General features: G+C 39.6%; 1 protein-coding gene across 2 annotated transcripts; it reads right to left on the bottom strand.

Moving 5' to 3' along the window:
* Positions 1 to 1,573: 1,573 nt before the first annotated feature.
* On the bottom strand, positions 1,574 to 4,063 carry fpr1 (formyl peptide receptor 1). 2 transcript variants are annotated; one of them, XM_058747125.1, is made up of 2 exons: positions 3,957 to 4,063; positions 1,574 to 3,204 (listed from the first exon to the last, which is right to left on the bottom strand). In XM_058747125.1, exon 2 carries the CDS (start codon positions 3,189 to 3,191, stop codon positions 2,067 to 2,069), a length of 1,125 nt encoding a protein of 374 aa, XP_058603108.1. In that variant the 5' UTR covers positions 3,192 to 3,204; positions 3,957 to 4,063; the 3' UTR covers positions 1,574 to 2,066. The 2 variants fall into 2 exon arrangements, with proteins under 2 accessions (XP_058603108.1, XP_058603107.1); XM_058747124.1 differs by lacking the exon at positions 3,957 to 4,063 and adding an exon at positions 3,302 to 3,439.
* Between the last annotated feature and the right edge of the window lie 23,592 nt (positions 4,064 to 27,655).

The raw sequence follows: 27,655 nt of genomic DNA on the forward strand, positions 1-27,655 counted from the left end.
TTGTAATTATGCAGCTTTACAGCTATAAACATTTGTAATGTAATTGATTTTTAATACAGCAGAACAATAAGAAATGAGCTAGAAAGACATAACCATGTTTCCACCCATTCTTCTAGAGCTAAACTGAAAAGAAAAGTGAAAAAAAAAACACTGGTAAGTGAATTACTGTCATCTACTGGGCATATAGTTACAGTACATAGCTTTTAATGATGAGATAATATCCTAACTTGATCAAAGCAGCATTCAAGATGATTTTGAGGGGTTTGTTTAATTGGGAGGGCCTTTGCAGTAATTATGGTGTGATGGTGTAATGGTGTAATTCAAATCATTATGGAGTCATAGCACTCCTCATAATATGGCCATCAGTGTTAAAAGCAAAATGTCCCTGCCCAGATCTCTGTGCCTGTAGTTCAGCAAAGTATAGGCTGCCATGAAGATTCAGATTTGAATCATGTGATAAAAAGACATGGATGTATTTTTATATAATGTACTGCCTGGCAATGCCTGAAGGATAAACAGTTTTGGGCATTCAAAAGAATAGATCAAATGGGGTACAGGTGGAGGCATTAAAAACATTATGGTACACTATACCACACACTCAAGTAGAAAATATTGTATGAAATAGTATATAAATATATATACAGTATATATATATATATATATATATATATATTTTTTTTTTTTTTTTTTTTTTTTTTTAATTAATTAATTTATTTATTTATCTACTTGAGTGTGTGGTATAGTGTACCATAATGTTTTTATTGCCTCCACCTGTACCCCATTGATCTATTCTTTTTATTCATAAAATCTAATTTCAAAGCATACAATATAATATGACATTTTGCCTGGTTCATTTAATGGATTGCCTAATTTGTGAACATGCTCTCTGTATTAAAATTTCTTTCTTCTTACTATGTGTTGTGTGTTAACACTGCAACCGCGAGTCACAGTCTGGACATGGAGCAAATCTCATCAGTTCTCACAGTTCTCTCTTTCATTGTTCCTGACCATAGCAATACAATCAGAATCTGTTACCACTGTCAAAAACTGAAACTGAATGGACCATCATCTTTTATGAATCTCTTATGAGAGGGTTAAGATTTAAGCTAAAAACCAACATGCATTTTTAAATGTTACCAGCTGTTTAAATATGATAAAATATACAGCAGTATCTCCTGTTCTTGAACAAAAAGCACTGTTGCATTTAAAAAAAAAAAAAAAAAAACAATTCATTTGTTTTGACTGCACTTTACATTATTATATCACAAGTAGATTTAACACTCCAAAAATATATACATATGAGATTTAAATGTCTGTAAAGTGCATTACAAGGCTTTTTGTGGTTTTACAATTTTAGTACAATACAGTCTTAGAGGAGATCCATAGGTTCTTTGAATAATAATGTGACCTTTGAGTAATAAGTGACCTCTTTAGACACTTAGTATAATTTAGTTGAATAGAAACATAATGCATGACATTATTAAATATCTAAAATGATTCATGTAATTTTCACATTTGAAAAAGAATACTCAGGAATGAATGTTTTTGATTTTATCTATATCAAGACCTCCATGACAATGAGACCAGAGTAAGGAGCTTAATCAGTAAGTTTATTTTGCTTCTGCTTTTTGCTTAATCTTTGATATACATCAACAAACTTAATACTATTTTATATGAAATAAAAGATGCTTTACAAAAATTATGTGCAGACAATAGTTATACAGTAAAGAAACAGCAAAAAGCTACTTGCATCACATGCACAATACATGTAAAAACTTCATTCTAATTTGCTCATATATGGCCTACAATTTGTCAAATACTTTATGGGTACACACACACACACACACACACACACACACACACGTATATAATAATTCTGCATCATATAAGCATATACCCATAAGAGCAAGGCAGTGTTTTAGTGTAAAGCTTCAAACCATCTCAATTTCTTTTGGTCCAGTTCTTCAGGTTAATGTGTCTCACTTTTATTTAGGACGGCATTAAATACACATGAGACACTCTGTAAAGTCCTCCTTCAGAATAAGTGCTTCATTTATGCTATATAGTTATACTTCCACATCAGAGAAGGACTTGCTCCCGTTCTCTTTGTTACGAATGGTGGGCATTGAATTTGTGCAGGTATTTGTGCGTGAAACTTCCTCTGTGAAAGCAGTTTCCAAAACCTTCAGGATTGACTTGCGCACCTTGTCTTTAAAGTCTTGTCCCATGAAAACATACAACAATGGGTTCAGGCAACTGTTTAGGAAAGCCAAACTGGTCGCAATGGGAATTCCAACAGTGGTGACATATTGCAGGGTGGAGCTGTATTTTGTTCCCATGTGGTTTACCATCTCAATGAGCACCAGGATATGGTAAGGAGCCCAACACAGAAAGAAGGCGGTGATCACTGCAGCTATGATCTTGAAGGGACGTCCAGTTCGGCCAGACATGGAACGGTTTCTTTGGAGACGATGGATGATGACTGCATAGCAGGAGACAATGATCACAAAAGGCACCACAAAGCCTATGATGAAACGGGTAATGATCATGGCACGATGCCGTAGCACACGGAGCTCCACCACCTCTGGTGTTTCATAGTCATCAGAGAATGCAAAGTTGTTGAAGCAATTGATTATGTTTGGGTTACTGTGGTCGGGCGCAGTGTCCTTGAAGACAAAGTAGGGTGAACTCAGCACCAGGGCGAATAACCAAACTCCAAAGCTCACCACAGAAGCTCGGCTCACATTCCGATGGTTTTGTGCCCAGATTGGACGCACCACAGACACACAGCGGTCAATGCTGATCACAACCAGGATGTACACACTGGCAAACATGTTGAGGAAACTGAGAGTGCTGTTGAATTTGCACATGAATTGGCCAAAAGGCCAGTGGAAGCCCATAGCTGTATAAGCCACACTGAGAGGGAGGAAGGCAGTGAAAAGGAAGTCTGCTACAGCAAGGTTCAGAAACCACACCGTGTTGACCGTCCTTTTCATTTTGAATCCAGTAACCCAAATGACAATGCCATTCCCCACCACTCCAAGTACAAAAGCCAGACTGTAGACTATCAGTGACATGATGTTAAGAGATTTCCTGAGATCTGTATCCTCATCATAATCATCATAGTCATCTTCATACTCAGATGAGTTGTAATTGAGAGGACTGTTTGTAAAATTGTATGGATCCATCATTGTGCCTTCAAACCTAGGTTGACAGAACAAATATGGTATTTAGTAAATAATTGTAAGCAGTCAGATATACCTAAACTTGATCTTGACAGAAAAGGAACAAACTAACTAACATGTTGTTCTGCTTTTGTCCACTGGAGGCCAGAATTGGAGTAGTAAAGTGAGGCTTTGCAATACAGAAAAACTCTGAACATCATCTGAAAGCATTTTCTCTACTCAGCCATGTAAAATTTCACATGGGAATTTTACATCTATTCAAATACGTAATTGTTCCTGTTTCATGGTTAACATGTGATATCTGTCTGTACAGTGCATTAAACTGAACTCATGCAAAATGTCTTTTTTTTTTTTTACAGTTTTTACAACAGTTCATTCCATGGGCAGGATAGCAGATATAAAGGGAGTGTCGTTTTGATCTAAATATATAGCCTAAGTAAAATCAAATTATGTTAGGCTAAATAATACAAGGTTACATTAAAAAAATAAAAGAAAGCTAAAACTTTGATTCATAGAGAAAAACCCAAACAATTCTAGGCTGTCCCCAAAATGCAAATGTTAGACTTATTCATGCTATTGTTAAACCATTAAAACGGTTAAATGTACAATGCAAACGATACACAGAGCTCAATTTTGGGTTTGATCTCGGCTGTAACAGACATCCGAGTTAATAACTATGGAAAGATGCTCAAATTGCCTAAATGTTCATACATTTGACATCTAATAGTTTCATTTCACAATAAGACAATCTTATTAAAGCATGCTGCTTACCTAGAGTTGCCTAATAAGTTTCACAAAATAATTCGATCACACCTGTGACTCGCGAGAGCAAAACTGCAATAATCTCTCTTGTTTCTTGTCGGAAAACACAGTCCCAGTTTGGAGTGACGTCACATCACCACCCTCTTAGTGGTTCTTAAGTTCTACTCGGTTGTTGTTGTAGCTGCTCCCTTTTTTATCACAATTTTATAGTATTTTTCTTGTAGGTTTGACCAAAGCGGTGTGTTTATGTACATAATGCACTGATACTGTCAGACTAATCATTTTTGGAGGCGACAAGCCTCTTCTACGGGTTATAACTTGCCGAATATTTCCAACATTGTAGAGCCATGGAATGACTGCGGTTTCCCGAATGCGGTACCGCAAGCTGCCATTCCTTGACAAAAACAGTATGTTTGGAAAAACGAGTTAGGCGATCTCATAGATGAAATATTGAATCACACGACGATGTTCGACAACTTTAACGGTGTAGATCATTATTATAGGCCACTTTATTATTATATACACTTGCAATTGTAGCTACCTGCAGTATTATCTGCCTTTATTTAGTCAACATCTCCTGCATAGCTTTTCTAAAACCTGAATTCGTCTATTTCTTAAATACCTATATGTACACACCATAAATCAAATGTCAAGTTTTAATTGTGCCATTCTTGAATTGCCTTCTATAAACTTTAGTTTTTTGAACATCTATGCAAGTTTTTCCTAGCCTATATGTTTTTTTTATTAGGCTATTATGTATAATGTGTTTAATTTTTAAACAGCTATTGCCTACTGTTAACATGTACATGGGCAGTAAAGGGACTGTTGTCTTAAATTAGTCCTAACATCACATGAAAACTTACATAATCATTCACGCATGAGGCAAGTCACATTTACATAACTCACACAGACTTCAACACTTGATGTGTGAAACATGACAATCATTTTGAGTATCTGACATCATAAGACAAAAAGTTACATATGCTACAAAATCAACTGCAATGTAACTAAAACAGTATGAAAACAAATTATGCGTACCCTATTGCAGGGGTGTCAAACTCAGTTCCTGGAGGGCCAGAGCCCTGCAGAGTTTAGATGAAACCCTAATTAAACACACCTGATCCAGCTAATCAAGTCTTTAAGGCTTATTTGAAAGCTACATGGTATGTGTGTTGGAGCAGGGTTGGAACTAAACTCTGCAGGGCTGCGGCCCTCCAGGAACTCAATTTGACACCCCTGCCCTAGTGCATGCTGGAAAGATCTTTTTTTTTTTTTTCTCAGAAAGGTTGCCATGAGAAGCATTGCTTTCTGTTCCTGAAACTGTATAGAAACCACCTGCTCCTAAAACAGGAAGTAAACACAAAAATACAGCAATTAACTATATTTTTTAGTATTATTTACTAGATCTAATATTTTTTTTTACAATGCAGTATAATTAAAGTTATTATTTGTTATACTTTGACTTTTATAATGTAAAAACTTCTGAACTCTTTGACTCTCCTGTCACGACCAAGGAGGCTGTCCATAAACTCTCTGCCTGTCCTGTCACGGTCAAGGAGGCCATCCATGAACTCTCTGCCTGTCCTGTCACGGTCAAGAAGACCGTCCATGAACTCTCTGCCTGTCCTGTCACGGCCAAATAAGCCATTCATGAACTCTCTGCCTGTCCTGTCACGGCCAAATAAGCCATTCATGAACTCTCTGCCTGTCCTGTCAAGGCCAAGGAGGCCGTCCATGAACTCTCTGCCTGTCCTGTCAAGGCCAAAGAAGCTGTTCATGAACTCTCTGCCTGTCCTGTCATGGTCAAGGAGGCCGTCCATGAACTCTCTGCCTGTCCTGTCACGGTCAAGAAGACCGTCCATGAACTCTCTGCCTGTCCTGTCACGGCCAAATAAGCCATTCATGAACTCTCTGCCTGTCCTGTCAAGGCCAAGGAGGCCGTCCATGAACTCTCTGCCTGTCCTGTCACGGCTAAAGAAGCTGTTCATGAACTCTCTGCATGTCCTGTCATGGTCAAGGAGGCCGTCCATGAACTCTCTGCCTGTCCTTATGAACTCTCTGCCTGTCCTGTCACGGCCAAGGAGGCCATCCATGAACTGACCACCTGTCCTGTTACGGCTGCAGAGGCCACTGTTACCCTCTCTGTGCTCTCTGTTTCAGTGCTGCTTGATCCGCCTTGGTGGATACCTGCTTTGCTGTGGTGGTCATCTGTTCAACTGTGGGGATCTGTGCTCCTGTCTGCACTGCTGACCTGGTGGTCCTCTGCTCTGCCTTGGCTCCCTGCTCTGCCTGCTCCGCCTTAGCTCTCTGCTCTGTCAACTCCGCCATGGCTCCATGCTCCTCTGGATCTGACCTGGTGGTCTCCTGCTCCACTGTTCCATTGTCTGCTTCTGCTCCATGACCCAGGACCTCCATTGTTTCATTGTCTGCCACTGCACCATGGCCCATGGTCTTGCCCTCTGCTCCACGGCCCAGGCCCACCACTGTTCTGGGGGGATATGTAACGTGGGGTTTTGGGTTTTGTTTCACAATCATGTTTTCATGTCTTTTATTTTGGAGTTTAGTCATGGTCCCTGTTTGTGTCATCCTTCCCTTGCCCTCATGTATTCCTGCTATTGGTTCCTTTGTTCATTGTGTCATGTTCTGATTGGTCATTGTCCTGTCATGTGACTCTCAGTTCTGTTTGCTCATTGGTTGATTCTTGTCATGTGACCTGTATTGTTTGCCATAAGTAGCCATCATGTTGCCATTAGGCGCATTCAACTTGAAGCAGCGCTGCGCAGAATGATCACTGTATGACATCAAAGTACAGCGAGAGCGATTTGAATGCATAGGATCAGTCTGCTCTCTTATTGCTCTCACGGTACTTTGATGTCATACAGTGATCATTCTGCGCAGCGCTGCTTCAAGTCGAACGTGCCTATTGTCTCTGGTCATGTATTGATGTTGTAACCCGCTGTCGGTGAGTCAAGACTGTTCATACCACGTCAAGTCTGTTCATCCCAAGTCAAGTCTCTGTTTGTATTATGTTTGTATTTTGGATCACCTTTTGTAAATAAACCGCACTTGGGTTCTTAAACTCGCCTCCAGTGGACTGCTGTTACAACAGAAGGCTATATACCATTTTACTTACACTACACGACTTTTAAAATCTGAACAGATTTTTAAAACACTAGGCATCATACACTTACCGACTATGTAAATAGTGACAAAGGAAAACTGGGCATCATACACTATGCGACTGAAGATCATACACTACCAGACTTTAAAGTTGTTCCGATCACAACAAACTCACACAGAAACGTGCGCCTTGTTGCTAGGAGACGCATGACAAATGAAAACATATGTGTTCTAAAATCGGCTGAAAATATCAAACATGTTTGATATCCTCCGACTGGATGGAGTCAAAGTCTGAAGCTAAAAAATCTGAGAAAATCAGACAAAAAGTCTGTGACCATCATACACCACACGATTTTCTGTGGAATCTGTCAGCTGTAATCTGCAGACTGGCTTCGATTTTCCTCAACTAGCGTCAACTTGTTCAGACTGTAAAATTGGGGGGAAATTGGGGCAAAAATCGCATAGTGTATTCCAGGCTTTACACAGTTATTTCTCCCAACACAAAAATATTTCATGCAATGACTTTTTATTTGGTTTTCCCAACATGTTTTCTTCACTGGCCCAAAGAAATGTTTGCTTGAGGTTCAAATGCAGGCCTTGCATTGACTGGTGAATGAAAGAACATGCACATGTATGTCTTGTTTTTCTCAGCAGGATATATGACAAGTCTAGTCATTGCATCTGTTTACGATTTACGGTGGCCACGGCTGCCCCATGTGTCATGGTGACAATGTTGATTTGTCTATTTGTATTCAAGGAAAAACATGACCGGCAAGTTGTAAATATATATTTTAGACCGGACATGGTTCCCAAGAGCCTTGAGATTATTTATATGGCACAGATATATTAAATGAATCGCTTATGGTAATCATGTCAATGTAGAGTTAAGAAAAAGTTGAATCCGATCCACACAATCAAAGCTAAATATTTATGAGTTTTTAAAGAGGCTCTGCAAATACTCAATGCTGACACAACTTACAAAAGGGGTTCTGTCAAAAACTGGTCCTTTTGGCCAAACTAAACATTGGGATCAGCAGACAGAGACAGTTTTGTGTTCTGCTTATTTTGGAATACAAACAATATGCTTATGTTACATCCCAAAGAGTATCAAATGAATATGTGAATTTTATTAAAGTACAAGTTTATCAAATAGCTATATTTATGCTCCTAATGTTTTGAAGAGGTCATTTTATTTTAAGATTTTTTTGATGCATATGACTGCTTATTATGAGAGTGTTTCAGTGGACAATCGAGAATAATATACCTGTACATCATTTATGTTTGTTGCATATCTTATCACTTGTAAGTCACTTTGAATTATTCACTGTAGCCTAAGATGTTAAATTGTGTATGGATGGATCCCTTTCCACTGCATTTTCTCAGCACTAAAAATGTGAAAATGAAGTCTACAAGGTTTTATGATTAGATCACTGAAAACACAAACAAAAATGCAAAATACAAAAACATGAAAAATGCCTAAGCTTGTGTAAAAAATAATTAGGAATAATTACAAACATAGAATGGAAAAGTCTAATAAATGATATGCATTCATAATAAAAAAAAGTCATGTAACAACATTTTTGGGAATACACACAAAACGCAAATTGGTGGGCCTGTTATGATGCCAGTTTTTAAGTTAAATCAGTATTTACCACCTGGAATGAATATAAAGGAGCTTAGACAACTCTTTCACAATATAAACTCATAGTTCCAGTTGTCTTTTATTGCACAATAACAAGCTTGCTTGGACAATATAGTCACATGCATTGGTCAAAAATTGCAAACACAGCAATGCCTGTGAAAAATAAGAAAATCATAATCAATCCAAGCTGTAGAAGGTTGCTGTGTAGGTGGATGAGTGCTGTGAGATTACAGTTCCCTTTCCAAACCTTCTTCCCATGGAGGTTACAGAAACCGGACGGCTTCTTTTAAGACACACCCAACCTACAGAGATGAGGACGGGTTCTGGAACCCCCCTACGCGCCTTCATTTATTATACACCCTCGTAGCAGAGACTTGCACACTGCTGTGTGGGTGTATTGTGAATACTGGCAGACAGTATGTGAACCTTTTTCTGGGTCTAGAGTTCTCTGGGGTTTAGGATGAAGTGTTTGCCCTGGACATCTGTGAGAATAAAACAATGTTGGGAAATCTTTATTAACAACGGTCACAAACCTTTTGGAATCATCTGTGAAATGTGTTTGCGCTTAATGATATGTGAACCCACAAAAAAAAAACCAGACAAAAAACTACAGATTGGAAAATTAATTTGTTGCAAGAGGCATGTCTATCTAATCACATCAATCTAAATGCCAAGTTATATATTTCATTCAAGTTCTGAAGTAAACATACAAAATTGTACTGCTATTAATGTGGTCTCTTTGTGCACAGGTAACTTGTTGCTAACATGTTGGTTCTGCACATTGTAAATTGCATTGTTTATTTTTGTCAGTGAGGTTGTTTAGTTTTTCTGCAGAACAGCACACTGAATAATGGGGGATATATAAAAAGGTCTATAGTTGTCTGAGAGGAAAGCAGTGCTCAAAAGGGAAACAAGCAATGGAGAAATTTTAGGAGATTTTCTAACCATGCATTCTGTCCAGAGGAACAGTTTTAATTCTTCCACTTCCCCTTATTATTATTTTTTTTTTAAATAATTATATTTATTTATTTGTTTGTTTGTTGGGAATCAATAGTTTCAAAAACAGCTTCCTATTGTTAACAACTATTGTTAGGATCATCTCTCCCAAGGTCAATCAAGGCTCCAGCAATTATCATCATTACCCACTTGCATCAAGATCTCCAAATCACATTCTGTCAGATGGCTCATTATAAGGTGCACACAAGAGACGGCCAATTTCATCCCACAACCTAAATTACATGAATCAGAGACAGAGATTATGCAATAGTCTATTCAAAGCTGGCTTTGTATACAAACACGCAGAATGAAGTTCTCAGCTGCAACTAACCACTTAAGTTAAGAAAACCTTTAGTTATCATTTTAAGGGTATCATCAGTAACACCCTGTTTATAAATGGTCGTCGCATCCAGTCAAGCCAAAATCACATAAAACCATCATAAGCACTGGGGTTGTTTACAGTGGCTGCACAGTGCTGACAGAAGACTGGTGCCATTTTCTATTTCTATGATTGTTCTGAGAGCAAGACAAATTAATAGGAAAAGACTTCTCGTGTTAACGTTTGCTTCCAGACATGCTCGGTTCAGATGGGTGTGAGGGTTTTCTTAACCTTCCCACTTTTGGGCTTTGCTGCAGCCGCCTGGAGAACATTACTGTTGAACACTTCTTACTTTTAAATTCCTCTGACTTCAAAATTAATTGCACCCGTCAAATGAACCATTCTAGTCCTTAAAGAGCATAAGCAACCAATCTGAAAGTCGTGCACACTGCCAATACAGATGTGCGGAGGAAGATAAAGTTAGAACAAAAAAAAAAAAAACTTGAAGACAGGAAGAGGGGAAAGGGGGAGAGGAATGAGGAATAGGAGGGTGTGGAAGCTTAAGTTATTAAATGCATCATTCGTTTTGCAATAGTGCACCACCCAAATACTTATAAAACTGAATTTAAATTTCCCTTATCATGTTATTTCTATCTTGGCTAATGCTGATTGTTGCATATTGGGCAGCAGAGAAAAGATATTGAGATTGGATCTTTCACAATCTCCAGGTAAGATTAAAGAAGACCGCTCATCTTTCCTATCCCTCCCTACATAAATATTGCAGTAAGACATATGTTTTAATTAAACAATATGTTTAACCAATAGTTTACATTTTGCAATATCATCCAATCAAAAGGTCAGAAATGTTGCTGATTCATATTTAATTTATGGAATCTGAGCATAAAGATTAAATCCTGTTTTTACACTGTAAATTTTCATTAAGTTTTGCTATTTTAATTGATTGTCCTACGTTTTTCCCATAAAGCTGTTATGAGTCATTCATAATGATGGTGTCTGGATGAGATATTAATAGATCCTATAGTTTGCGGGCACCCAGGTCTCTCAAACTTGCAATTTGGTCAGGCAACATAAATACCAATTTGGGTGCGTAAAACAACCAGCGGGACTATGGGGCAGAGAGTTAGTTTGTGCCTGGGCTGGGGGCTTGGTTGGAGTAGATTCTTTTGTGCAGATGAAGCCAGGGTGTGGTCACGAAGTAAACAGATCCAAAGGGCTGAAAATGAACTTGCTCTGCTCTCATTTTGTGGCAGTGAAAGATCTAATGAGGCACTGTACAGACTTCCACCCTGTGTTTATGTAGCTGTTAGGGGAAAATCCTCACAACCCTATTCTAGTTCCAGCCCTCATTTTAGCAGGGCAAACATTCGTACTGAAAAGAGTACAGAAACAATTTTGAATCCTTAAGTTTTTGCTGCAACCAGCTGGATTTCTTTTGGAAAGTAACACTGACCAGAAACCTCTTTTCCTGCTTTCTTTCTAAAATTAACACTATTGCATGTGCTCACATTTAGCTGCACACTCCATTTGCTATTTGATGTTTAAGCCCTTATTTTTAGAGAACCATTTTACTGATTTTACTGCAAACACATTACATAAATTGTCAGTTGTATTGAATCAAGGATCATTGTATTGACTGAGAGAGTTGCATTTGCACACTGAAAGGCCTCAAGGTTAACTGTGCATTTCCAATTCAAGTCAACTTCAGGGTTTGGGTGGATGGGGAGGGCAGAGTTGTGCGTTACAGCTGTGAAGAGGTCAAGAATTTTGTTATTGAGTCAAAGATTTTCTCCCCACTTCTGCTTTGCCTCTCTGACCAAAAATCAACATAGAGCAAATGCTGGAGTTTTCTTGCCAGACCCACTTCCTATTACTTGTCTCAACTTCCAACCACAGAGCTTTGTAAGTAGTGACACAAATATATAAGAATTCACCGCAATGATCGCAAAAGGGCAGACTGATGTATAGTTCCAACATACTCTTAGAAAATCTGAAAAACTTTCTGTCTTAAAGGGGTAATATGATGTGATTTCATGTTTTCTTTAGTCTTTGGAGTGTTACAAGCTGTTTGTGCATATGTAAGATCAGTAAAGTTGCAAAGATTAAAGTCTCAAACCCAAAGAGATATTCTTTATAAAAGTTAAGACTGCCAGGCCTTCCTAAAACGGCTCATTCAAACATGCCCCCACATGTCTACATCACGATGTGGGAAGATTTGCATAACACTGCCCAAATTTGTACGCAAAGAAAGAAGGCTTAACCTTTATTCTCGCTGTAATGTTGTTGCCGCCGCAATGTCTTGGAGACGCTGTGTGTTTCGTTGTGAAAATGAAACTACTTTGTTTGGCCTTTCCAAATGAGTACACAACTAGAAATCAGTGGTTAGGTTGTATTTACAACACTGTTCCAGAACAGTTCAACCCAAATATTAGAGTGTGTGCAGTGCATTTTACGGAGGACTATTTCCTGAACCTGGGAGAGAGTAGCCTACAATGTGAACACTATGAATGGCCGTGAACACTATAAAGTGGGGCAATTCCAACGTCGCAAGGACAGTCTAGTGCTTCTGACTCACAGCCTGTATGTTTCGATATTTAAAGAATTTGCTACTGACTATTCAAACGCTAGTTTTGAGCAGTGTAGAGTAGTGCTTGTTTGGCGTTTCTACGATCACAAATGCAGACATGGTGTTATGTTTACGCGGTGCGGCGCAACGCGTAAAAGACCATAGGAGTCATTATAATCAGTAATTACCTCCTCACTGAATGCAACAAATGCCTCATTTATAGTGGGTTTTATTGTTTTTGTGTCATCGCGCCGGGACACGGCATCACAATATGGTAAAGGGGTGTAACATTTCCATCACACGCTTGTGGTGTTCGGCCAATCACAACGCACTGGATAGCTGGTCAATCAGAGCATGCCTCGCTTCTCAGAACGATGAGCTTTATAAAAATTGGCGCGTTTCAGAAAGGCGGAGCATAGAGGAGCAACAATAATGTACAGTTTGTGGAAAATAATGTGTTTTTTGAATCTCAAACCGCGTAAACACATTACATTACACCAAATACACAAAATAATATTCTTTTTAGCAACATCATATGACCCCTTTAAGCAACATTTTGGGATGTACAGAGACAGTGTCCCTTAGTGATAATACAGACTGAATGAAGTATAAAGGCTCTTTGTTTTTCACATGAACACAGCCATAAGAGACCACATGAGAAATGCACATATGCATTTTAAGGAGGGGAAAATCGGAGCCAGGCAACTGGCATATGGACAAAGTCAATAAACTTTGCCGTATACACACACAAGAGAGGACAGTGAAATTTTGTCTTCCCATTTTTTTTTTACTTCCTCCATTGACCACATTCAGCAAGCACTGTTTCATCATCCGAAAAAGGCAGCATCTGTTAGGCACATGCTGCTTTTTTCGTGAGAGCACTGAGCCATATATTTCAATTTCAGTTCCACATCTGTGGTACTTGGTGTGGATGTTAACACAATGTCATTAGAGAGAAATGCTATAGCTTCTGTCTTTTACACAACATGTAACTTTTAAAACATCAGCAACTTTTAAAAAGAACAGGATGATGCATACAACTTCATTTTGCCAACATCTGCACTAGTTGTGGTACTTTGTTGTGGTTTTCATGTGGATCTGTCCTGTTGTAGTATTTCTGGTTTTGTTTTCCTGACACAAACTTTTTTCCTTTCTTGTTTTGTTTTTTCTCTCCCACAAATGGTCCATTCATGTTGTCTAAGTTTTTTGTCAAATCTAGTTGTTGTGATATGGTTGAGTTTTGAGTTATAGTCTGATTATCTTGTTCTTGGACTACCAAAGAGACACTATTTGGTTGGTTAACTAACTAACTAAATAAATAAAGCAACTTTAGAGAAAATTAATTTTCCAATTAAAGTTAGTCTGTGCTGTCAGTTAACACAATACAGTTAAACACTGTAAAATACAATTTATTAAAATATGTTTCTGAATTGTTACATGCAGACTTAAGATCAGTATTTACAATTTTCAAATGTAACAAACAATGTTTAGTTTTGATGTACAACTGTTTAAAAGTGAAGTGACGTGTGGCAACCCAAACTCAGAATTTGTGCTCAGCATTTAACCCATCCAAGTGCACACACACAGTAGTGAACACACACACACACACACAGCAGTGGGCAGCCAATGCTGTGGCGCCCGGGAACAGTTGGGGGTTCAGTGATTGCTCAAGGGTCTCACCTCAGTCGTGGTATTGAGGGTGGAGAGAGCACTGGACATTCACTCCCCCAACCTACAATTCCTGCCGGACCTGAGACCCGAACCCACGACCTTCACCATTAGGCCACAACTGCCCCATTCTATTGAGCTGCTCCATTTATAGCAAGATACTCTTGGCTAGACAACAAAACACCACGCTGTACACTGTGCTACGTATCCACTGTTCTGCTCATTAACAGATGCGAAGATATGAAATTCACAGCCTTAATAGCTTTATAGCTGAATAACAAAGTTTTCACAGAAAAAAACTCACTTAATCACTTAATATCCTATACTATGCAGTCCTTTTGGAAAAATGCATGTTTTCATTAAAAATAAAGGTCAACAAAATTTTGTCTTTTCTTTATTATTACTATCATTATCATAAAAACATTCTAACAAATAAGGAAATTTGTTCTCATCCCAAAACTATATATACTTATAGTGATAGTGCTGATAGACACAACGATAAGCAGGGGTGATTTTTTTTAAGACCATGCTCCTATGCATTTATCATGTGTATGAGGAATCAGATTGAACATCCTCAAGAACCTGTCAGTGTCATCTTCACCATCGAGCTTTACATGATAGGGGAGACCGGGGAGTGTTGTAACACAGGGTTAGATGCAAGTTTGACAGGTCAGAAAAGAGCTGTGGTAACATCATCAATATCACTCCCATCTTCTTTGAGCTCATGAGAAATTGCATGTGAGCAAGTCTGAAATCAGAAATTTAACAACAGTAGAGTTAAATTTAACACTTTGTCAGTGTATATATGGATACCACCACACCAGTGTTAATGTAACACTTTCTAAAGTGTTGATATTACCAACACTAATATGGTGTTAAAATGTAACACTATTAAGAGTTCAATAACAACACTGCAATAAGTGTTTTAAACTCCAAACTGTTGTAAAATGTTAAACCGTTAAATGTTGAAAACCCCCCCCCCAAAAAAAACCTTCAAAGCCACATTTCAACTGTTTATTTAACAACATAGCACATGCAGTTTCAGTGCTCTACAAAAGGCAACATACAAGAACGAACCAAGAGTCATATGACATCTGAAGGTCAAAGGGTTTGGGGTGCTGCAGTTCATGTTGCTTCACAATGCAAAAATTATCAAGTTCTTCAACCTGAAATGCATGCAGATGCTCAATAAAAATGGCCTCCATTTGCATAAAGAGAAAATGTATTTCTTCCTTTCTTAGGATAATTGCAACTACTTTACAAAACAATGGTATTTCATCCACCACATCAATACAAACAACAGATCCACACCGATATTCAATTCCACTGCATCTTACCCATGCAGTATGAAGTCCTGTTTCAGAGCTGTCAAGTTGAAAATGTGCACAAACCAATTCATCATGATCTAATTCACCCAACATTTGAGTTTTCACTGGCCCTGACTCAATCTCTGATGTTAAGTGACTCCCAATGATAAGCTGTAGCTAACTGATGCTTTAGTGCTAAAGACTTGGTCAAGTTTTTAAAGTTCTTTATGCTGGATTTAAGTGGACCTTGAAAAGCTCAAATGCTGCAAGTGATGTGGTTCCCTGGCACAAGATGAGCTTTTTATCCATGACGATGTAGTAGCTGCTGATAGCTTGTCTGCTGGTTCCTGATGCAAGAAGATACGGCTGCCGATGTTCATCTGCATCCAAGTGCTCTTCAAGACTCCAGCATGACTGAAAGAAATGTATGGAAAAAGAATTGCAATCACATTAGGAATGTCAATTTCCACAAATTCCCATGATCGATCATCATTAAAATTGACGATCAATTAATTTATGAATCATTATCCATAATAATGCTAGATGTGTCAGATCAGTGGTACATCGTCACTGGCATGACAGGATGTGCAAATGACACTCAAAATGCAAATATCCTCACCCAAAGAAAATGTTTTTACTGTAAATAAAAGTCTAGGATTATAAAAATAATCAGTGAAGGATAAATTAATAGAACCATTTCATGATTAAATGTAATGGCTAATATACAACACATCAATAGCGCACTGGCAAATGGTGCATGCGTGCATCCATATGAGCAAATAGTTGAAGGTCCAAATTGCAGTTTCAAAGGGATTTACACTATTAAAAAAATAAAATAAAATAATAATATACTTAAACACATATACTAAACTTGCACTCTTTGCCAGATCTGCATCAAGGTGTTTCAACTAGGAAATGATGCCAAAAATTCAGCTTTGAAAATCACAGGACTAAATTACATTTTAAAATATATTCAAATAGAAACCAGTTATTTTAAATAGTAAAAAATAAAAATAAAAATGGTACAGTTTTTGCTGTACTTTGCATCAAATAAATTCAGGCTTGGTGAGTAGAAGAGACTTAAAAAAAACAAAAAAACAACAACATTAAAAATCTTACTATTCTAAAACTGTTGAATAGTTGTGCATGTTATAGTTAGAAGGTAAAGATATTAAGGTGAGTTTAAGATGTTTATTTGACATTTCTTGTTTGTATGAAGGCTAAATACAAAAACAATTTATTTTGTGCTACTTTCTCAAATATTATCTAGTTTTATAGGAGGTTTCATAGACTTGGCAAATAAATTTCAGAAGTTTGTAGGTAAAGACATCTGCTGTGGGCGTTCTTGGCAGTTTTTCTGAGGCTTTTTAAAATATTTTTCATATTGACAGAATTATGTCTTATCGACCGAAATCAAGAAATATATCCTGATATAAATTTTGGCCATATCATCCAGCCCTAGACTGGCACGGTGTTTCACATGGCGGGATTTTATATGGCCCCTTACTTAATATACTTAATGTCGAGAGACTAACTAGATAAGGGAACGTCTCTTCTTACTCAACGGAATGTAAACTGCACCGATACAGTAGTCTACATTGTAACGCTCAGCCGAAAAAAGCCAGGCTACACAAATAAAATTATCCTGTTACCTCTTTAACTATTGTGTTTGAATGAATGCAGGTAAAATAAGCAACAAAACAAGGAATAAATGCCAACCCTGAGTGTATTATACAAAAAGACACAGGAAAAAATATATACATATGTACAAATCAAGGTGGGTGTAAATGTCCATAAAAGTCCAATGGTGTGGGTGTGTGTATGTTTTGGTCTCACCAGTGAATAGGGTTGCAAAGGTGCGGAAAATTTCCGGTAAATTTCCGGAAGTTTTCCGGAAACTTTCCATGGGAACTTCGTCTGGGGAACTTTGGAAATATTCCAAATTTGAAACTTACCAGGAATTTATGGGAATTTACGTGAATTTTGGGGAATTTAAGGGAATTAATTGGAAATTTATAAAACTGTATCATCTACAAACATAAATATATATTTTTTTGATCATAGGCTCACTTGCATGCAAACTAATACAAATTTTAAAAATGACATTTTTGGGGGGGGGATCTGTGATGCTTTTTTCAGGATTTATTGATGAATAAAAACTTATGAACAGTTTATCAAAATAGAAATATTTTCTAACAATATAAGTCTTTGCTACTACTTTTTAAAATTAATTTAACACATCCTTGTTGAATAAAAGTATTAATTTATTTCAAAAAAAGAGAAAAGATACTGACCTCAAACTTTTGAATGGTAGTGTATTGTTAAAAAAAGGATTTCTATTTTAAATAAATGTGTGTTTTTTTTTTAACTCTTTATTCATCAAAGAATCCTGAAAAAAGAATCACAGGTAATAATAATAATAATAATAATATATACAGTGGGGCAAAAAAGTATTTAGTCAGCCACCAATTGTGCAAGTTCTCCCACTTAAAAAGATGAGAGAGGCCTGTAATTTTCATCATAGGTATACCTCAACTATGAGAGACAAAATGAGAAAAAAATCCAGAAAATCACATTGTAGGATTTTTAAAGAATTAATTGGTAAATTCCTCGGTAAAATAAGTATTTGGTCACCTACAAACAAGCAAGATTTCTGGCTCTCACAGACCTGTAACTTCTTCTTTAAGAGGCTCCTCTGTCCTCCACTCGTTACTTGTATTAATGGCATCTGTTTGAACTCGTTATCAGTATAAAAGACACCTGTCCACAACCTCAAACAGTCCAACTCCAAACTCCACCATGGCCAAGACCAAAGAGCTGTCAAAGGACACCAGAAACAAAATTGTAGACCTGCACCAGGCTGGGAAGACTGAATCTGCAATAGGTAAGCAGCTTGGTGTGAAGAAATCAACTGTGGGAGCAATTATTAGAAAGTGGAAGGCATACAAGTAGGGCTGTCGCGGTTAAGGAATTTCCCTTGCGGTAATTTTGAGTGGCTCAATAGCGTGGTATGCGGTATTACCATATATATATATATATATATATATATATATATATATATATATATATATATATATATATATATATATATATATATATATATATATATATATATATATATATATATATATATATATATATATATATATATATATATATAATCTGTGTGTGTATGTGTCACGATGTAAGGAGGTCATATTCAGAAACCAATAAAACCGAAACTAAATCGCGTTGAAACAGGAAGTGAAGTAAACAGAAGAGAGTGACAAAATAACGGTCCACATAAAACTTACCTGACAATAAGATCATTAGTATGTTGTTAGCCTTATATATATATATATATATATATATATATAACAATTAGTTCTGATCCTCGAATCTGACTGACGATACTTTTTCTGTTAATATTTCACCTGCGTGTTCTAGACGGCTGTCAGTGCAGTTTCATTGTTTCGCCTCAAGGTGGCGGCAAGAGACTGTCTTTGAGTGAGTCTTCATTCAACTACACGTTCAAAAGCGCTGATTCATTCAGAGATTTGTAATGAAACACGCTGTTTAAATCATTTTAACTTTGAGCGCCACTTTTAAAGGCTCAGCTGACCAGCAGAGCGTCGATGTTAAGACAGATTTCGCTTTCCTTGGACATGACAACCTGTTTTCACAAATATACATGACTCAGCCTGAAGGACAGACGCAGGTAATCGCACGCGATCAGTCGATCTCTCTCTCTCATTCGCTGTCTGTTTAGGCTTGTTAAGTGCAAATTTACTGAGCCTCTGTGCAAATCAGCATGATACACATTGTTATCATTACTAATATTCAGTACACATGCACGAAGTGTAAAACAAGAAGGGCGTAACCTTACGAAAAAGAAAACACTGAAATATCGCGGTTGCTGCGGTTGTTGCATTCCTCTGCGGTTATGCTCATCAATAGCGCGGTATTGCGATATTGCGGTTATCGCGACAGCCCTACATACAAGACCACTGATAATCTCCCTCGATCTGGGGCTCCACGCAAGATCTCACCCCGTGGGGTCAAAATGATCACAAGAACTGTGAGCAAAAATCCCAGAACCACACGGGGGGACCTAGTGAATGACCTGCAGAGAGCTGGGACCAAAGTAACACACTGCGCTGCCAGGGATTCAAATCCTGCAGTGCCAGACGTGTCCCCCTGCTTAAGCCAGTACATGTCCGGGCCCGTCTGAAGTTTGCTAGAGAGCATTTGGATGATCCAGGAGAGGATTGGGAAAATCAGATGAAACCAAAATAGAACTTTTTGGTAAAAACTCAACTTGTCGTGTTTGGAGGAGAAAGAATGCTGAGTTGCATCCAAAGAACACCATACCTACTGTAAAGTATGGGGGTGGAAACATCATGCTTTGGGGCTGTTTTTCTGCAAAGGGACCAGGACGACTGATCCGTGTAAACGAAAGAATGAATGGGGCCATGTATCGTGAGATTTTGAGTGAAAACCTCCTTCCATCAGCAAGGGCATTGAAGATGAAACGTGGCTGGGTCTTTCAGCATGACAATGATCCCAAACACACCGCCCGGGCAACGAAGGAGTGGCTTCGTAAGAAGCATTTCAAGGTCCTGGAGTGGCCTAGCCAGTCTCCAGATCTCAACCCCATCGAAAATTGGAAGGAGATGAAAGTCCGTGTTGCCCAGCGACAGCCCCAAAACATTACTGCTCTAGAGGAGATCTGCATGGAGGAATGGGCCAAAATACTAGCAACAGTGTGTGAAAACCTTGTGAAGACTTACAGAAAACGTTTGACCTCTGTCATTGCCAACAAAGGGTATATAACAAAGTATTGAGATGAAATATTGTTATTGACCAAATACTTATTTTCCACCATAATTTGCAAATAAATTCTTTAAAAATCCTACAATGTGATTTTCTGGATTTTCTTTTCTCATTTTGTCTCTCATAGTTGAGGTATACCTATGATGAAAATTACAGGCCTCTCTCATCTTTTTAAGTGGGAGAACTTGCACAATTGGTGGCTGACTAAATACTTTTTTGCCCCACTGTATATTAAGCAGCACAACTGTTTCCAAAATTGATAATAAGCATATTAGAATGATGTCTGAAGAATCATGTTACACTGAAGACTGTAGCTTTGCATCACAGAAATACATTATATTTTGGATTGTGTGTGGGGGAGGGTCATTTTTAGACTTTTGTTTTATTATTATCTCACCTAAATGTTTGTTCAGTCAGTGTATTTGTTTTTACTATGGTATAGCCTAATTTAGTTGCACAGTATATTACACACAGCACAAGGAAGTTTTAAGCATTTTTTGTAATATTCATGTAATTTAGATGAATGCTTACCAAGATGGACATTTTGATATTTTGTGTGCAGGATTTAAGAAATGATCTGTGCATGTAATGGTAGATAAGGACAGTGCATTTAGGGGGCGTGGCCTCAATAGCCCCGCAGTAAGCAGTAGAAATTTAACTGAAATTGCATTAAATGTGGTTGTTTTAACCAAGATTATGCTGCAAGTTTTTGTTCTCAACTACATTTAAGTTCCCAGTTCCTGCAATTTAGTAAATTTCCAGTTTATTCGCATTAATTCCTGTTAATTCCTGTTAATTCCCATATATTCCCGTTAATTCCCATGGAAAGTTTCCAGTCTTGAAAATTCCCGGAATTTTGCAACCCTACCGGTGAAACTCTTTTAGTCCGGGAGCACGTTAAGGAACAGCGTTGTTCTGTGACGAAGTCCAAGGCAAAATAATCTCCCTCTTATGTGGCCGTGCTACATCGATTCCCCCCCTCAGCCAACGGCATCGGAGGGGAGCGTCCGTAATAACGCTTCAAATTAACCACATTCATAACATCTGTTTTAGGTGGGTTACCCCAGCACACGGTGTAATTTATTGACCCTGTTTTACTTTTTATTTCAGCTGGACCCTCCCACTTGGGCACTAGCTTGGCAGAGAATTTGTTAGAGGCACTGGAAAGAGGATGGGTTTTTAACCAAACTAGGTCACCCGGTTGAAACTACACATTTTTTCTACGGTAATTATAATACCTAGCTTGTTTGGCTTGGCTCATCCTCATCCTGTTCTTCACCTCTTCCGCCATGATGTTCTGTCTTTCCAACAGGGAATACGCAGCCTGATCAGGTGAAGGTGATCGGTGGATTAGGCGTTCCAGTGGTCCCAGCACTTGCCTGCCCAGCATGATCTCTGCAGGTGTCTTCCCCGCTTTCCTGCTGGGATTGGGAGTTAATGGCATAGCGGAATTCTGGTAGCCACTGGTCCCAGGTTTGATGTTGTTGGCCCACGTAGGCAGCAATCATTGTTTTTACAGTCCGGTTGACTCTTTCTCTTAAGTTTGCTTGTGGACGGTAGCTTGTGGTAAGTCTCTGCACACAACCCCATGTCTTGCACAGTTCGCCCAGAATGCTGGAGGTGAACTGGGGACCCCTGTCGGACCCCTGTCTTAGCATCCCTAATGCCGAGTTCACACTGCACGATTTTAGCCCGATTTTTCACTCGCCGACAGGTTTTGATAAATCGCCGACAAATGCCCGAAATCGGAGGCAAATTGGAGCTCATTCACGCGAGTGACAATCGCGCAGTGTGAATTATCAAAGACGCGATCTGAGAGAATCGCAGACACGTCGCCGATGCCGGTGAAATATTTGGCATGCTAAATATCTGGAACTGTCGGCGATTCACAATCCTGCTGTGTGAAATGATTTCAGACTGAAAACGACATCGGCGATGACCTTCAGCCAATGAGAGACAAAGATACAGGGCAGAGGGAAGTTCAGTGAGGCCATATCAGTATTTTAATATGTACAATTATATCATACAGAAACAAGCACGAACGCTTGACCAGCCGCAACATCAGCATAACAGTTACTGCAAAATTATTATTTACCACTCTTTGCAGAACACAATCCCTGTTCCCTGCATCTCCCTCCTGCATAATCTGTTTTTCTTTTTGTAGCTGGAAATCAGCGCACAGACAATTTGCGGGCTATATTTTTTTAATACTTCCAGTCTTGCTCGAGAACAACGGTCTGACGCACACAGGTTCTCGCGTTATTTCCTTATCACTTCTCACGTGGGTTTTGTTGTGAAACGTAGTTTGCAGATCAGACAGAGTTGTCGGCGATTCTTCCTATTGTGAAATAGTGCAATGTGAACACAACAGCGACTGAATGCTACCCCAGATAGTCACGCAGTGTGAAAACAACAGCGATAAGACGAGTTTGAAAATCGTGCAGTGTGAACTCGGCATAAGTGGAAACATCTCCACCCACTTTGTGTAATAATCAACAGTGACAAGTAGGTAAGTGTTCTGTTTCATACTGGTGGGGAATGGTCCCATTAGATCAATCCCTAGTGTGTGTCCAGGCTCAGTGATCTGTGAACTTTGTAAAAGTCCGGATGGTTTTGTATTGCTGGGTTTGCATTTCTGGAATACCTCGCAGCTTTTGATGTACTGCCACACGTCACTCCTGACGGACGGCCACCATGCCACCTCTAGGATTTTCAGCAGTGTTTTTAGCTGTCCAAGATGGCCTCCTAGGGGATTATCATGGTAATAGTGCATGAAGTCAGTTCTCAGTGTCTGTGTTACCACCAGCGGATATTTTTCAAAGGAACTTTGCGGTACCACACCCCTTGGTGGTCTTTAAAAGTGATGGGCTGTTCTTTGGCAGAACGAGGTTGTCTGCCAGACTGCAGGTGAGTGATGGTATTATCCATACCTTAAGTTTTAGCAATTTCTTCCAATGAATGAGGTAAGGTAGACAAGTGATGAGAAGTTATGGAGAGACATGGGACAGCATGACTTAAAAAGGTGTCTCGCATACCATGGACAAGGCATGTTGGACCCATGTTGAGGCAGCCTTTCCTGTGATGGACCTGAAAGTTGAATGGTTGTAGTCGGTGAGTCCAGCGTGTGAGGCGTGAGGAGGTTTTGGGCAGTTGAAGGCCCAGGCGAGTGCAGCATGATCTGTAAAGTTTTCCTGTAGCTCAAATAGTAGAGCATGGCGCTAGCAACGCCAAGATCATGGGTTCGATTCCCAGGGAAAGCAAGAGCTGATAAAATGTAAAAACTGTAACTTGAATGCAATGTAAGTCGCTTTGGATAAAAGCGTCTGCTAAATGCATAAATGTAAATGTAAAGACATCAAACGGCCTCCCCTCCAGGTAATGCCTCCACTTTTCAACAGCCCAAACCACAGCTAGACATTCTTTTTCGGACGTACTATAATTTCTTTCTGCCCGTTAAAGTCCGTGAAGCATACGCCACCATCTTTTCTCCTTCTGCAGAGTGTTGAGTGAGGATAGCAACCAGTCCTACATCGCTCGCATCCGTGTGCACTTGGAAGGCTTTGTTGAGGTTTGGTTGGATGAGCACAGGTGAGTTTTACAGTGCTTGTTTAAGTGCCTTCATGCTACCTTGACATTCTGGAGTCCACTCCCACTTAACTCCTTTCTTTTTAAGGTGGTTCAATGGAGCAGCGAGGTCAGCAAAGTGGGGTATGAACTTATGATACCACCCTGCCAAGCTCAGAAATCTTTGCAGAGCTTTAAGGTCTTGCGGTGGGGGAACTCTGCAACAGCCTTGGTCTTTTCTCGGTCTATCTCCACACCCCTCTTGGAGACTATATGGCCTAGAAACTTGAGCTGTCGTTTGAAGAAATGGCATTTCAATGTCAGGTTGGCTTGGGTGAGTTTATGGAAGACAGTGTTGAGATGTTGAATGTGCTGCTCTAATGTCTTTGAATAGATGATGATATCGTCATTGTAGACGAAACAGATCCTTCCCCTCAAGTCTGCCAGAACTCTCTCCATCAAACGTTGGAAGGTGGCTGCGGAGTTTCTGAGACCATAAGGCATAGACTTGAATTGAAATAGCCCTTTGGTGGTAATAAAAGCGGTCTTCTCTTTACTTGCCTCTTCCATCTCCACCTGCCAGTATCCAGACCGCAGATCCAATGCACTGAACCAGGAGGCGCCTTCCAGGGATTCTAGGATGTCATGAATCAGAGGCATTGGGTAAGCGTCAGGTACGGTCTTGCTGTTTAACTTCCTGTAATCCACATAGAACCTGTACAAGCCATCAGGTTTGGGGACCAGGACCACAGATGAAGACCAAGCAAAGCTGATGTCTTGGATCATCTGGTCAACTTGTTCCTCGATGATCTGTTTTTTTGAGGGGTGAAACTCTGTATGCCCAGGATTTGAAAGGTATGTCATCAGTCAATGTGATCTTGTGTTGTACGACTGATGTCTTACCCAGGATGCTTGAAGTGGTGCGTGGCCAAGTGAAGATCAACTTCAGCAACTCTTCCTGATTGTCAGAGTCCCACTGTATACTCTCAGGGGTGAAGGACATGAGTGTGGGAAGTCTGCCAGTTGGCGGTAAGGCATAGTATAGATTCACCTCAGCAGCTGTCAGTGAGTGAGCTTCACACGAAGGTGTAGTCCGACCTGCTGGAACCTGTGATGGCAGAAAAGGGTAATGTGTGTATCCTTTTCCAGATCTTAAGGCATACCTGCCTTGGCCCACTTCCAACACCGCTCCAGTGGCATTCAGGAAGTCAAACACAGCAATAAGGGGAAAGGCGAGGTGAGTGTTTTTCAGAATATATGTATCCACCGTTCATTCTTTATCGTGCCAGTGATAATGTAACTTTCGCAGGTCTCTGGACTGGTGAATGGTTCCATCTGCCATTATGAATCTCTGAGGAGCAGAGGTAATGACTGGTGGACTCTCAGTCTTCAGCTGTTTCCACAGACTTTCCTGCATCAAGGTGTAAGATCTTCCCGTATCTAACACTGCCTTCACCTCCTGTCCATTCACCCTTACAGGAACGATGAGGAGAGAAGTGACTGGATGAGGTTGTGCCAGGGTCACTCCAGCCAGGTTTTTGTTATAGGTACGCTCTGCAGGTTTCTTGGTCTTATCTTTGCTACCTTGAGTACCGACCTTTTGCCAATAGTCCTTCGCTCCCATGCAATCCCTTTCCACCATTGACCCAACCTTCACCAGCTGCTCTACTGTGTTCTCTGTCCCGCGTAGACATCTGGCAACTCTAGGGTTGATGTTGTTGAGAATCCGGCTGACCAGCTCTTCCTCAGAGACCTCTGGCTTCCATTTCAGACAGAGAGCCCGGTAATCATAGGCAAAGTCCCTCAGGCGTTGTCGTGGCTGCTGGACCAACGGCCTCAGCTTCTCCTCTACTTCAGCGAGGTAATCGTCTGAAAGAAAAGCCGCCATGAATGCCTTTTTGAAGGACTGCCAATCTGTTACCTTAGCCTTCTCTGCTTTCCACCAGCTCAGAGCGGGTCCCTTCAGGACGGTACTCAGAGTACAGATGAGCTCGACACTGGGGAGAGGCCTGATCTCCAGAAAGTTCTCGCACTGCTCAATGAAGTTGAGCACTTCTGCAGTCTCGCAGGAGTCAACGAAAGAGGGGAACTCTAGGCAGATGGGAGGACGTGCACAAAATGAGGATGAGCCAGCCATAACTGGAGGAGGTAAGCACATTAGTTGGGTGAGTATGCACCGGAGGAGTTACATTATAAGTAATATTTTGAGCTGGATGAGTTAGACCTTTCTGTTTAGCATTGACCGGCCTTGGGGTCTGTGGACAATAGGCCGGAGAAATGTGGGAGGAAGCTGGTGAGTAGGCCTGTAATCTGGAGAGTGCGGGAGTACTGGTAAGTCTTAGCTTTTTCATTTGACTTTCCCATTTAGCATCTCTCCTCAAAAAACAATCAGTTACAGCCCTTTATAATTTTTCCAATGATTTTAGGAAATAATTCTCCAACCCAGCCAAGCTAGTGTCCATGGCCCGCCTGAAACTGGTCTCCCGGTTTACTGTACTGTCTACTGACTGTTTAAAATCATGTTCCATATTTTGTACTTTTTGATTGAGGGCCAATAAATCCACCTTTAGTTGTGCTATGTCTGCCTGCGTTGTTTGTACAACTTCACCACTTAAAATACTGCTCCCTTCATCATCATCAGACTGATCAGAGTCAGAAATGTACAATGAGCTGTTGGAAACTTTTTTCCTCGAAGCAGAGGCCAGGAGACATTGGGATATCTTTCATACAGAAGTTACTCTTTATTGAGCACTCGCTGTGCGTCGCTGTAGTCATCCAAGTCTAACTAAAGCAGTGATACATTGTAGTTTATATACATTTAGGGGGCAGTACTTAGGAATAGAAACAAAGCACCTGGGTGACGACCTTAAACAAAGCATGCAAATGAAGTATTCAGGTATAGCAACCTTCCCCATTTAACCACTCCTAATCCAATCGGCATAACTGCCCAAAGATTGGGGCAGGGGCACCAAGAGTCATTACAAACAAAAGGTGAGAGTCTCCGAGAGTGGCTCATTTGATTTACAATAAGAGAACAGGAACTGGCAGGAACCTCTTGCTACATACTTTGTATAACAGAATCGTTCATCTGATGTCATCATCTTCACCATAAATGCTAAATACAATGTATATAACTTTTTCAGTTTATATACTGTTACATTGGAACCTAGATTTAACATTTTATAAATTTGTAATCCAACAGAGCTTATCATAGGTGTTATTTCAGCAGTAGGATTGCACCTGGTGACAAATGGGCCTGCTGTAAAATCCACATCTGGTTGTTCAACAATCTCTTGTTCATCTACTGGTGTACTTAAGTTTTCTGTATTTACAGTATTCACAGTATTAACATTAGTAACTGTATCAGTACTTGTTACATCCATTCTGATAATTACACAAATCCAAACAAATACAACAAAAGAGGTCCCCGTACGGGCCACCAATATGTAACGCTCAGCCGAAAAAAGGCAGGCTACACAAATAATATTATCCTGTTACCTCTTTAACTATTGTGTTCGAATGAATGCAGGTAAAATGGAGGTAAAATCAAGGATTTGTGGCCTCTATGTTAAGATCAAAGTCCGAAACTGCAGCCTTCGCCACAGCCTCCGACTCCATTCCAACAACAAGCCTCCTCGTCAGAAGGTAGCACGCCAGTTTTAACTAACTCCCTAAACAGTTCCTCCTTGATTACCT

This window comes from Onychostoma macrolepis, chromosome 16, assembly GCF_012432095.1.
Source record: "Onychostoma macrolepis isolate SWU-2019 chromosome 16, ASM1243209v1, whole genome shotgun sequence".
In the NCBI taxonomy this organism is placed as follows: Eukaryota; Metazoa; Chordata; class Actinopteri; order Cypriniformes; family Cyprinidae; genus Onychostoma; species Onychostoma macrolepis.